This window comes from Notamacropus eugenii, chromosome 6 (assembly GCF_028372415.1).
Source record: "Notamacropus eugenii isolate mMacEug1 chromosome 6, mMacEug1.pri_v2, whole genome shotgun sequence".
In the NCBI taxonomy this organism is placed as follows: domain Eukaryota; kingdom Metazoa; phylum Chordata; class Mammalia; order Diprotodontia; family Macropodidae; genus Notamacropus; species Notamacropus eugenii.
In genome coordinates, this window is record NC_092877.1 from 376,916,253 (window position 1) to 376,928,692 (window position 12,440).

The 12,440-nt window shown below is 36.9% G+C and overlaps 1 protein-coding gene across 4 annotated transcripts in view; it reads right to left on the bottom strand.

The window, feature by feature from the left end:
• Window positions 1-12,440, bottom strand: part of LOC140510257 (arylacetamide deacetylase-like) — a 69,308-nt gene that overhangs the window by 43,358 nt on the left and 13,510 nt on the right. For all 4 annotated transcript variants that reach the window (XR_011969166.1, XR_011969164.1, XR_011969165.1 and 1 more), the window contains exons 3-4: window positions 11,000-11,069; window positions 9,096-9,267 (exon numbers count right to left, since the gene is read on the bottom strand). Coding sequence is in view for 1 of the 4 variants with exons in the window: in XM_072618714.1 (XP_072474815.1) it covers window positions 9,096-9,267; window positions 11,000-11,069 (242 nt within the window). In the remaining 3 variants the exon portion in view is untranslated. The remainder of the gene's footprint in view (window positions 1-9,095; window positions 9,268-10,999; window positions 11,070-12,440) is intronic.

The window sequence follows — 12,440 nt, forward strand, 5'->3', positions numbered from 1 at the left end:
GGCATTCCCATAAACTCTAAATCCAGCATTCTATCCATTGCAACAGTTAGCTATGTGATCAATAAAGAGTAGTTGGAGATTTACATTAACTCATGCAGAATGAAGTGAGCAAACCCAGAAGAACATTGTACACAGTAACAGCAATTTTGCATGATGAACAATGGTGAATGACTTACCCATCCTCAGAAATACAATGATTCAAGACAATGCCAAAGATCTCACAATGAAAAATGCTTTCCATCTCCAGAGAAAGGACTGATAAAAGTCTGAATGCAGATCAAACTCTGCCATTTCCTTTTTTTTCTTTCTTTCTGTCCTTTCTATTTTTCTTTCCTTTCCTTCTTCCTTCCTTCCTTTCTGTCTTCCTCCCTTCCTTTCTTCCCTCATAAGCTTTCATCCACAAAATGATTAAAATGGAAATATGTGTTACATGATTGCACATGTATAACCTATATCAGATTGCATAGTGTCTCAGGGAGTGGGAAGAGGAGGAAAGGGGAAATAGAATTAAGAAGCTAAAACTTTTTTAACATTAATGTTAAAATTGATTTTATAAGTAATTGGAAAGAAAATGTATTAAGCAAGAAAGAAGGAAGGAAGGAAGGAAGGGAGGGAGGAAGGAAGGAAGGAAGGAAGGAAGAAAAGAGAAAAAGAAAAGAAAAGCTAATTAGGCATGCCCTTTTCCCCTTACTTTATTGATCCTCTATCAATCACTACTTCCCTTACCAGATGTTCATAAACCCTTCATTTTATAATCTCTTCCAGAATATCTCTTGAGGTTGATGTCAAACTATCCAGACTTAGTTTTGGTAATTATTATTTCCTACTTCTCTGCTTTTCGAAAAGGGATATTCATCACTACCACACCCGTTTCCCTTGGGTCTAATACTTCTCTCATATATTGAGTTTCCCAGATATCACTGAGAACCGCTCACCACTAGTGCCTTCACTGCTTTCTCCACTGTATGGGGAAATTGGCAAAGAAACTTGAAATGCCTGCTTAATTTGTTTTCTGTTAATTTTCTTTCAAAAATGAATACTAATAATACCAACACTCAAAGAAGCTTGGGATCATTTAAAACAGCTAGATACTCGTTGGTTATTTTTCCTGTCCTGTCTTGAAGTTCGCATCTCTTTTAAAAAAAACTTTAAATTTTTTTTGTTTTTACCATTCAATGTTTAAAAGTTTTTGAGTTCTGTATTCTCTCCCACCTTTCCCTCCATCCGTTGAGAGACAAGAAATATGATATGAACTATATGTGTGAAATCATGCAGAATTTATTTCCATATTAGCCATGATGGAAGAAAAGCAAGATAAATAAGGAAAGTGAAAAAACTTATGCTAAAATTTGCATCCAGACTCCATCAGTTCTTTCTCTGGAAATAGATAGCATTTTTCATCATAAGTCCTTCAGAACTGTCTTGGATCGTTGTATTGATTAGAGTAGGTAGGCCAGTAACAGTTCACCATCATTACAATATTGCTGTTACTATGTACAATATAGTATCTGTTCATTTTACTATGCATCAGTTCATATAATTCTTCCCAGGTTTTTCTGAAACTATCCTTTGTCATTTCTTTCTTTTTTTTGGTAATAGTATTTTATTTTTCCAGTTACACACAAAAGATAGTTTTCAATATTCATTTTTTATAATATATAGATTTTCAAATTTTTTTCTTCCTCTTGCCCTCCCATTCCCTACTCCTCAAGATAGCAATGAATCTGATATAGGTTATACAGGGGCAATCGTAAGCCAAATAAAAGGAAAAGTCACAAAAAAACTCTCAAAATGAAAATAGCATGCCTCAAACTGCATTCAGACTTCATAGTTCTTTCTCTGCATGTGGATAACATTTTCACCATGAGTCTTTTGGAACTGTCTTGGATAACTGTACTGCTAAGAAGAGCTAAGTCAATCATAGTTGATCATTGCACAATGTGATTGTTACTGTGCAAAAGATTCTGCTGGTTCTGCTCTCTTCACCTAGCAGCAATTCATGTAATTCATTCCAGGTTTTTTTTTTTTTTTTCTGACCACTCATCATTTCTTATAGCGCAATAGTATTCCCTAATATTCCTATGCCACAACTTGTTCACGCATTCCCCAATTGATGGGCATCCCCTCAATTTTCCATTTTTTGCCATCATAAAAAGAAGTGCTATAAATATTTTTGTACATGTAGGTTCTTTTTACTCTTTATGATCTCTTTGGGACACAGATCTAGTAGTGGTATTGCTAGATCAAAGGGTATTTGTAGCTTTATAGCCCTTTGGTCATAGTTCCAAATTGCTTTCCACAATGGTTGAATCAGTTCACAACACCACCAACAATGCACTAGTGTCCAAGTTTTCTCAGGTTTTCTCCAAAATTTATCATTTTCCTTTTCTGTCACAGTAGCCAATTTCATAGGTGTGAGGTGGTAGCTCATACTTGTTTTAATTTGTATTTCCCTAATCAATAGTGATTTAGAGCATTTTTTCATATGACTATTGATACCTTTAATTTCTTCATCCTCTTCATATCCTTTGACCATCTGTCAGGCAGACTCCCAAATATTTTTATATTGTCTATAATTATTTTAAGTGGAATTTCTATCTCTATTTCTTCCTGTTGGGCTTTGTCATTAATATCCTGAAGTGCTGATGATATATGTGGATTTATTTTATATCCTGCAACTTTCCTGAAGCTATTAATTATTGCAAATAGTGTTATTGCTGATTCTCTAGGATCCTCTAAGAATATCATCATATCCTCTGTAAAGAGTGATAGATTTTGCCTACTCTAATTCCTTCAATTTCTTTTTCTTCTCTTATTGCTAAAGTTAACATTTCTAGAACAATACTGGATAATAATGTTGATAATGGACTCATTGTTTCACCCTTGATCTTATTAGGAAAGCTTCTAGCTTATCACCATCACAGATAATGCTTGAAGTTTCATCAAGTTTTGTGTAGTCATTTAAATAGATGCTACTTATCATTTTAAGGAAAATTCCATCTTTTCCTGTGCTCTCCAGTGTTTTTAATAGCAATGGATGCTATAATTTTTCAAAAAAATTCTACATCTATTAACATCATCATATGATTTCTATTGTTTTTTTATTATTATGGTCAGTGATGCTAATAGTCTTCCTAATGTTGAACCAGTCCTGCAGTCCTGGTATAAATTCCCACTTAGTCATAACGTGTTATCCTTATGATAAATTGCTGTAACTTCTTTTCTAATATTTTATTTAAAATTTTTGCATCAATATTCAGTAGGGAAATTGGTCTATAATATTTTTCTCTATTTTGACTATTTCTGGTTTAGGTATCAGCACCATATTTGTGTCATAAAATGAATTTGGTAAAGCTCCTTCTTTGCTTATTTTTCCAAAACGTTTATTAGTATCAGAATTAATTGGTTTTTAGATGTTTGGTAGAATTCACTTGTAAATTCATTTGGCCCTGGAGATTTTTTATTACACTTGTTCAATTTCTTTTTCTAAAATGGTGTCATTTAAATATTTTATTTCTTCTTCTTTTAATCTGGACAATTTACATTTTTGTAAACCTTCATCCCCTTCTCTTAGATTATCATACTTACTGGCATGCAGTTGGGCAAAATAGCTCCTAATTATTGCTTTAATTTCTTCTTCATTGGTAGTGAATTCACCCTTTTCATTTTTCATAATAGTATTGTGGTTTTCTTTTTTTTTTAAATCAAATGAATCATACGTTTATCTCTTTTATTGTTTTTGTTCATAAAACCAGGTTCTAGTTTTATTTGTCAGTTCAATAGTTTTCTAGCTTTCAATTTTATTAATCTGTCACTATTTTCAGAATTTGTAATTTGATATTTAATTAGGGGTTTTTAATTTGTTCCTTTCCTACCTTTTCCAATTACATACCCAATTCATCGATCTTTTCTTTCTCTATTTTATTCATATAAACATAAAGAGACATAATGTTTCCCATTAGTACTGCTTTGACTTCTTTCCATAAATTTTTGTATGTTCTTTTATTATTGCCATTCCCTTTGATGAAACTATTCATTGTTTCAATGATTTGTTGTTTGACCCATTTATTCTTTAGGATTAGATTATTTAATTTCCAATTAATTTTAATCTATGTTAATGGTAGAAAATGATGCATTTAATATTTCTACCTTTCTGCATTTGATTGTGGGGATTTTATTCCTAATACATGGTTAATTTTTGTGTAGGTATCGTATATCACTGACGAAAAGGTACATTTCTTTCCCCATTCAGTTTCCTACAGAGGTGTATCATATCTAACTTTTCTAAAATTCTATTCACTTCCTTAATTTCTTTCTAATTTATTTTGTGGTTAGATTTATCTAATTCGCAGAGGGGGCTGTTGAAGTCTCCCATTAATATAGTTAAACTTTTTCTTCTTCCTATAACTCACTTAACTTCTCCTCTAAAAATTTTAACGTTATACATCTTGTTGCATGTACGTTTAGTACTGAAATTAATTCATTGTCTATGGTACCTTTTAGAAAGATGTAGTTTGTTCCTGGTCCCTTTTAATTAGATCTCTTTTTGCTTTTCCTTTGTCCGAGATCAGAATTGCTACCCCTGTGGGTTTTTTGGTTACTTTAGCTGAAGGATAACATATTCTGCTCTAGCCTTTTACCTTTACTCTTTGTATGTCTGTCTGTCTGCCTCTCAGATTCAAGTGTTACTTGTAAGCAATACATTGTAGGATTCTATTTTATTAACCACTCTTCTATTCCCTTTCATTTCATGGGACAGTTCATCCACATTATAATTACTAACTGTGTATTTCCCTCTATCCTATATTTCCTCCTGTTTATACTCTTCTCTCTCCTTTCACTCTGTCCCTCCTCACCAGTGTTTTGTTTCTGACCACCACATCCTTCAATCTGTCCTCCCTTCTTTCAGCCCCACCCTCCCTTTTCTTGTCCCTTTCCCCTCATCCTTCCCTATAGAGTAAGATAGATATCTGTACCCAACGAAGTGTGTGTGATTCCCTTCTTGAGCCAAACGCAATGAGATAAGGTTCAAACAAAGCTCGCCCCTCTCTCTTTCTTTCTACTTCTTTCTCTCTACTGCAATAGGTCTTTGTGCTTCTTCAAGTGATATAATTTACCACATTCTGCCTCCCCCTTTCCTCCTCTCCCGGTACAATCCCTTTTCCACCCCTTTTTTTTATATCATCACATCGACGTCAATTTATTCCTGTTCTCTCTGTCTATGTATAATCCTTCTAACTGCCCTAATAGAGATACGGTTTTTAAATGTTACAAATACCATCTTCCCATGCAGGAATATAAACAGTTTCACCCTGTTGAAGACCATGTTGTTGCCTTTTTCTTTCCTGTTTATCCTCCTATACTTCTCTTGAGTCTTGTATTTTAAGATCAAGTTTTCTGTTCAGCTATGGTCTTTTCATCAGGAAACTTTGAAAGGCACCTATTTCATTCAATGTCCTATCTTTTCCCCTGAAATATTATGTTCAGTTTTGCTTGGTAGTTGACTCTTGGTTGTAATCTAAGCTCCTTTTCCTTCCAGAATATCGCATTCCAAGCCTCTAAAACTTTAATGAAGAATCTGCTAAGTCCTGAATAATCCTGATGGTGACTCCATAATATTTGAATTGTTTGTTTCTAGCTACTTGTATCATTTTCTCCTTAACCTGATAATACTGGAATTTTGCTCGAATATCACTTGGAGTTTTCATTTTAGGATTATTTTCGGGAAGTGATTGGTGGATTCTTTAAATGACTATTTTACACTCTGATTCTAGAATACCAGGGCAGTTTTCCTTGAAAGATGCTTTCCAGGAACTTTTTTTAAAATTCCTTCAAGTAGTCCAATAATTCTTAAATTATCTCTCCTGTATCTATTTTCCAGGTCTGTTGTTTTTCTGTTGTGTTTTACATTTTTTCTATATTTTTATTCTTCACACTTTTTCTGTATTTTTATTCTTTTGATTTTCTTGGACTGATTTCTGTTGTCCCATGGATTCATTAGCTTCCACTTACCCAATTCTAATTTTTAGGGAACTATTTTCTTCAGTGAGTTTTTGTACCTCCTCTTCCATTTTACCAGTTCTACTTTAAAGGAGTGGTTTTCTTCAATAGATTTTTTTCCAATTTAGCCAATTCTATTTTTTAATGAATTGTTTTCGTCAGTCAATTTTTGGACGTCCTTTTCCCAACTTTTGACTCTTTTTTAATCATGTTTTTGCATAACTCTCATTTCTTTTCCCAGTTTTTTTTTCCAAATCTCTTACTTGATTTAAAGATGTAAGAAGATTGCAGAATATTTTTTTAGCTCTTCCAAAAGGACTTTTGGGGCTTGAAGCCAATTCATCCTCCCCTTTGAGGCCTGGCATTGTGGCCCCCTTAGGAGTGTGTGGTTTGGTCTTCCCTGGGGCCATGGCAGCTTTCAATGATCTGGATTCATTTTTATTTTTGTTCATATAAAATAACTGAGCTCTGCTCTTGGGATGTAGAGCTGCAAGGGTCTTGCACTGGGAATGAGAGGTCTGGTCACTTCCTACATGCACCAGGGCCTCTAGGGTGGGTGACTGGCCCACTGTTCTAGAGTAGCCTGGTCTACCAGTTGTTCTCTAAGTTCTGAGGCTGTCAGTTTTTCTGAGGCAGTGGAGATGGAGGTCTCACAGCTGACCTGCTGTGCCAGTGGCCTGCTGATCTGTGCTGTGATTAAGCCTCCCACTGATTCGCTCAGAGCAAATTGTGTTGAGTTGTGCTTCCTTTTTATCCAAGTGAGACAGACCTATCCTGAAGTCTTTCTAAGTTATCTTGGATGGGAAAATGGTTTCCCTTTGGGGTATTTTTTGTGGATTCTGTCACTCCAAAGTTCTTTTACAGGCTTGATTTAGTGTTATTTCTGAGAGAAACTGGGGATAATTCATGTAATTTCCTGGCTCCTTTGCCCCATTTTTTCTCAGCCCCTCAATCTCCTTTTAATACTATTTCTCCTTTCCTTTTCTGTCTGAATGTTATTCTCTATTATAAGCAAAACAGAAGAAACATAAAAGTGGTTGATTATCTTCCTGTTACAGAGTTTTAGAGAAATGCTCATTTTCATTTTTGCTTCTCTCTCTCTCTCTCTCTCTCTCTCTCTCTCTCTCTCTCTCTCTCTCTCTCTCTCGCTATCCCTCTGTGTGTGGGGGGGAGGGAGTCTTCTTCTCCCAGTAATCGTGTGTCTGAGTTTAAGGAGGTCCCCTCAATGACAATGTACAGAACTACCACAGACAGATTCCTTATGACAAGAGTAACTAACACAGGTTTCACATTCAAGACAAAATAAGGCTGTCATGGAAAGATTTTCTGATCTTAATTGGCAAAAAAATTCATCAAGCATTGTTACCTAGGGAGACAAAGAACCTGATATAGGAAAATGTAGACTATAGAAGTGGAATCCAATAAGAAGAGGGAAGGAGGGAGTCTCCATCCCTGAACATTTAGGGAAGCAGGTCCCTGCAGAAATTCAATCTTATGCTAAGCTCATACAGCACTTCTTTATATTTCAATATTTCAACTTTGACTCCATCTTTTAAAATTAACCCATAAATTCATGAATATAAAGCTAAATAGAGGTCAGATAGATGAGGAAACCGAGGCCCAGGGTGTTCTAGGGATACTGGAAGGTCACCCAGGTAGTACACATCAGAGTTCAGTTTGAACCAAGGTCCTATGACTCCATGGAGTGGAATCACCCACCACCATAATGCCTCCTGTGCTTGGGATCAATGGTAGGTTTCCCCTTATCTTGTTGTAGCCTCTGGATCCTCACTTTTCCACAGAACAGTGTAGCAGAATGGCCCCTGACACATTCAGGATTACTTGTAAGCACAGGTTCATAGTTCTACTTTTCTAAAAGGAAAGCAGCTAAAAAGGGGGTCAACAATCTTTTTTAATCACATTCACCTACAGAGAAAATACAAGCAGAGAAATATAGATCAAAAGGCAGGGCTTCTAACTGTCTGATCATAAGCAATACATCACATATCAACAGACAGATCCGACAGTCTGACCATTACATAAGTCCATAGTTACCAGACAAAGGAGCACCAACATCTGGATTTTCAAAGCTAGGACACTTTAACAGGTATCCAGACTCTCATCTGGCACATGAACCTTCTTCCAGGCTCCCAAAGCAAAACCTTACCTCAGAGTATCTATACACTTTTCAGAGCCAGAGGGCTCCACCCTCATGATCCAATGCCTTATAAGCAATTAACAAAAGGTGTGGGTCTTGGTACAAAGCAAGCATCCCCTAATCCACCTTCCTTAGGTGGACTTCAACCTAAGGCCTATTAATGGGCTGGGAAGATACTTAACTCTTACAAGCCTCTCCTAATCAAGCAACTCTGACTAACTTTCCAAGTAGAAGTACTAAGGCATCCTTTGAATGACCACTGCTTAAGGTTCCATTGTGTTTCCATTCTTCTCTGCATTGTCCGTTTGCCATCCACCTGACCTTGATTATGGCTCCCTTCTGCCTCCTTAGAATATTTTTTTTCTTTCTGAGTTCCTTCTTGGATATTCCCCCTTCTCATTTAATGTGGGAACTCACCATTTTTAATAACATATGGAACAACATTTCTGTGACTTTTCAACTTATTAAATGGGAAATCAACTATCATTTGACCACAAATATGGTGAGAACCACTGGCAGAAAGACAAATATAACACAGTTTTGAGAAGTCAATGATCTGGTTCCATCAGGTTTCATACATTTAGTGATGGAAGGGTTAAGGTTTGGGGTTTCAAGTATAATGAGGAATTGTATTTATCAACCAGTTAGTTGTGTCACTCACCCAAAAGTGCACTCCTCTTAGGCTGTATAGCTAGAGCATTCTAAAACCATTACCCTCCATGACATTGCCAGATCATTTTAGTAAGGAAAGAAGTCAGTCTAACAGGAGGAAGGAATACATCAAAAAAAAAATAATAGATTCATTCTACTTGGTCATTTATAACATTCTCAAGATGAAAAAATCACTATTTGCATTTTCATTTTTAAAAATTTATGACACAAACATGACATTGAAGAGAACATTAAAAAACAAAACGTTCAAATATTTATCTCATACCTGCTGAGTGACTGCTGCAGCTAAATTCCCACCAGCACTGTCTCCAGCAATACAGATTCGGGTGGGGTCCACACCATACTCTGCAAGGACTTTCTTCCTCAAGAACCACCTTAAGGCATCATATACATCTTCAAATTGAGTTGGAAAATGATACTGAGGTGATAGTCTGTAGCTTTTTAGAGAAAAACAAAATTTATTGAAGAGTATGATGAGTTCTAGATAAATACTAAAGGCATATGCTATGTGGGATTTCATATTATTTATTACTTAAAAGAAACACTATTTATATGTGGGTTTTTCATGGTCTTTTGAATCATTTGTATAAGGAAAAAAACTTTACTTTCACAGTGTATATTGAAATATGAGTTTTAAAAGCTCAGTTTTGCAATGATTACCCATCATAACACATCAGAGCATGGAGCATGCAACACTATGAATGACGATGATTTAACAAGTGGGATGCTAATGGTGTATTTAGTTTTGAAATGGCCCAGACAGGAAATGATCCTTCCATAGTCGCTCTTGCACTGTTGGGGGTTGTCCTTTCATTGACCCATCTGTCTGTCCCCTTGACTTGTTCTATTCTCCCCTCTCTCCACAGCAGCATACAGAATACATGGTCAGTCTCATATAATTCTTGATGATAAATTGATTGAGGAATGATGCTCCTTTCTGTTTTAAGTTCACATAGTTACACTCTGCCATAGTCTTATCAAAGGCTTCTGAATGGCAGAAGAGTCTAGTGGATGAAGAGTCAGGAGATCTGGCTTCAGGAACCATCTCTAAAACGTACTGGCTATCACGCTGGACTATTTTGGTAAAGAGAGTTTCCTGACTGAAATTACTAGACCTGGGGGAAAAAACTGATTCGCACTTATAAAATTTTTATAAAAGCTCTAAGTCAACCACATTTTCACCATATAAAGTTTCTCATGTAAGTAATGTTCAGTTTTTCTTTGTTTTAACAATGAACACATTATAGAAATCAAGCTAATTTGACTATGCACCTACACACATGAAGCAATTGAAGTACTTTGCAGGGAAGTGGCCAATAAAAAAAGAAAGCCAGTTGTTTTAATTTTTAACATCTTTGTCATTTTGGGCTAAATTTAATTTGCTTTTCTCATAAGAAGAGAGATTTAAAACTTTTCCGCTTTATAATCACTTTAGGCCTAGGTCTCAGAGTCATTCCACATCTCAGCAGGCTTCAGGTTGTCACTTTATCATCCAACAATCAGCTCCTGGATTGTGGGTAGACGGTAAGAGGCCTTAGACATGCCATCTAGCCCAGTGTTCTCATCTTGTAGTTGAGGAAACTGAACTTCAGATAATGGAAGGGACTTCTCCAATCTCTACAGTGAGGATTCAGTGAAACCATCTAATAAATACTGAGAGGTCTCCTTCCCATGCATAGGTCTGTCAAGTCATGGTGGATAAAATGGTTTTGGTTATTTCAGGGAATTTATCTGCCTCCTACACATACTCCACCAGCTTCCCTGCACCATCTTCATTGCCTGACAGCAGTCCTCATTCTTATTCTTCCTACACTCTAAGCCACCAGAAGTTGAATTAAATTGAATTAGATTGGATTAAAGAATGAGCCACTTGTGACTCTTTACCCTTTAGCCTTACCTTTCACAAGCTGGATGTTCTTTTGCCCCTTGGAACATCTTAGAAGTGATTTGACCCCTATAAGGAAGTCTAGTTCTCATATATGGCCATTAAGGGACTTACCCAAGGTAGGGGACTCATACCTAGGACTTTCTGACTCCAAGACTGGTCCCCAATCCACACATCATGCTGCCTTGTAAGCAGTTGAGAGGTATTAAAAACAGAACACAACCATGGAAGATGAAGGACCCTTTGTCCTAATAGATCTGGCCTAAAACTCAAATTATTCTTACTTAGTTGATATGACCACAGCATCGAGTTTGTCCGCCATCTGTCTTCCCAAATAATCATAGGGGATCCAACCTAAAACACAAGAAATCAAATCAAGTCCATTAAAACTGACTAGGGGAAAAATACTTGCTTTCATCACAAAAATCCTACAATCATTTCTTAATATTCGTAGATCACTCCAGAGTGAATTACATCGGCTATCAATACTGATGTGCCCAGAGAGAAAAATGAAATACGGCATTCAAATGGAGCAGGCTGCTATACTTGTACATTAAGAAAGTCCTTTCCGTAATACAGTAGGCACATGGCTGGTGAAGGATAATTTTTGACCTTGGAAGACGATTACAAAGAGCTAAAGGAAAGAGAAAATGCAAGTGAAAATGATCAGCCCCCTGTAATGCAGAAGGAGAGATGAAGCATATTATTTGCTCTTCACTAACAAATAATGTTCCTTTCCTTCACAGGCCACTCTATGATAGGAGTCAGGATCAGGAAGAGGCAAGGCTAATGTTAATCTCCTCTCCCTCAGAGGTTCCTGGGCATTTGAAACAGCCTCAAATCCACCTTTCTCTTCTAAGAAGCTTTTAGCTAAAAAAGAGGATGGGAGATTTCTCAATGAAATCTTTACCAAATGTGATGCCATTCTGTCTCTCCTTTTGAAGACAATGAAATATCCTTTGAAACTTGTATGGTTGTGATAAGAAATGGCTTTGAGAGAACTAGAATCCCAGAATACAAGTTGGATGGGACTCCAACAGCCATCTAGGTCAACCATCCGTAAACAGAGCCAAAAATGGTCCTCCAGCATCCTGTTGAAGGCCTTGGAAAGGGGGAATCCAGCACCCCTCCAGGTAGCCCCTGCATTTTTAGAAGGCTCCGGTTGGTAAGAAATGCATTCCTGACAACAGACCCCCATTTTTCTCTTTGGGCTTTCATCCATTACTTCTAGCTTTGCCCCTTGGAGTTGAATGGAGCAAGGTTAATCCAGCCCCCAGGGGAGATCCTTTCAAATATCTGAGGCTAGCTGTCACATACTCCTCTGAAGGAAGAGGCAGGTCTTCCTCTTTCAGGATCAGCACTCCTACCACTGCACTACCCATCAACAGGGTATTGTACTCCCCACTGGAGATGATCAAACACTAAAGCAGATCCATCATCTCCATGTTGTGGATAGCCCATTCAATAATACTGATGGCCACCCAATCAAGCAAGCTCTTCCTGCAAAATGTTTCCCATATCCTTTCATAAATGCATCACCAGGAGGCAGCCAATGTGCTAGGGCATCTTGAAGGGGGCAGTGGAATACATGGGTTCTCCAATATGCTTTTACTTTGCCATGGAACCAGCCCATCTCTTCTCATTCCACATTTCTTTGATGACATACTTGACTCAGCTCCTCTTTATAATCCTTACTTTGTTCTTTATTGTGGCCAGCTCCTTCCC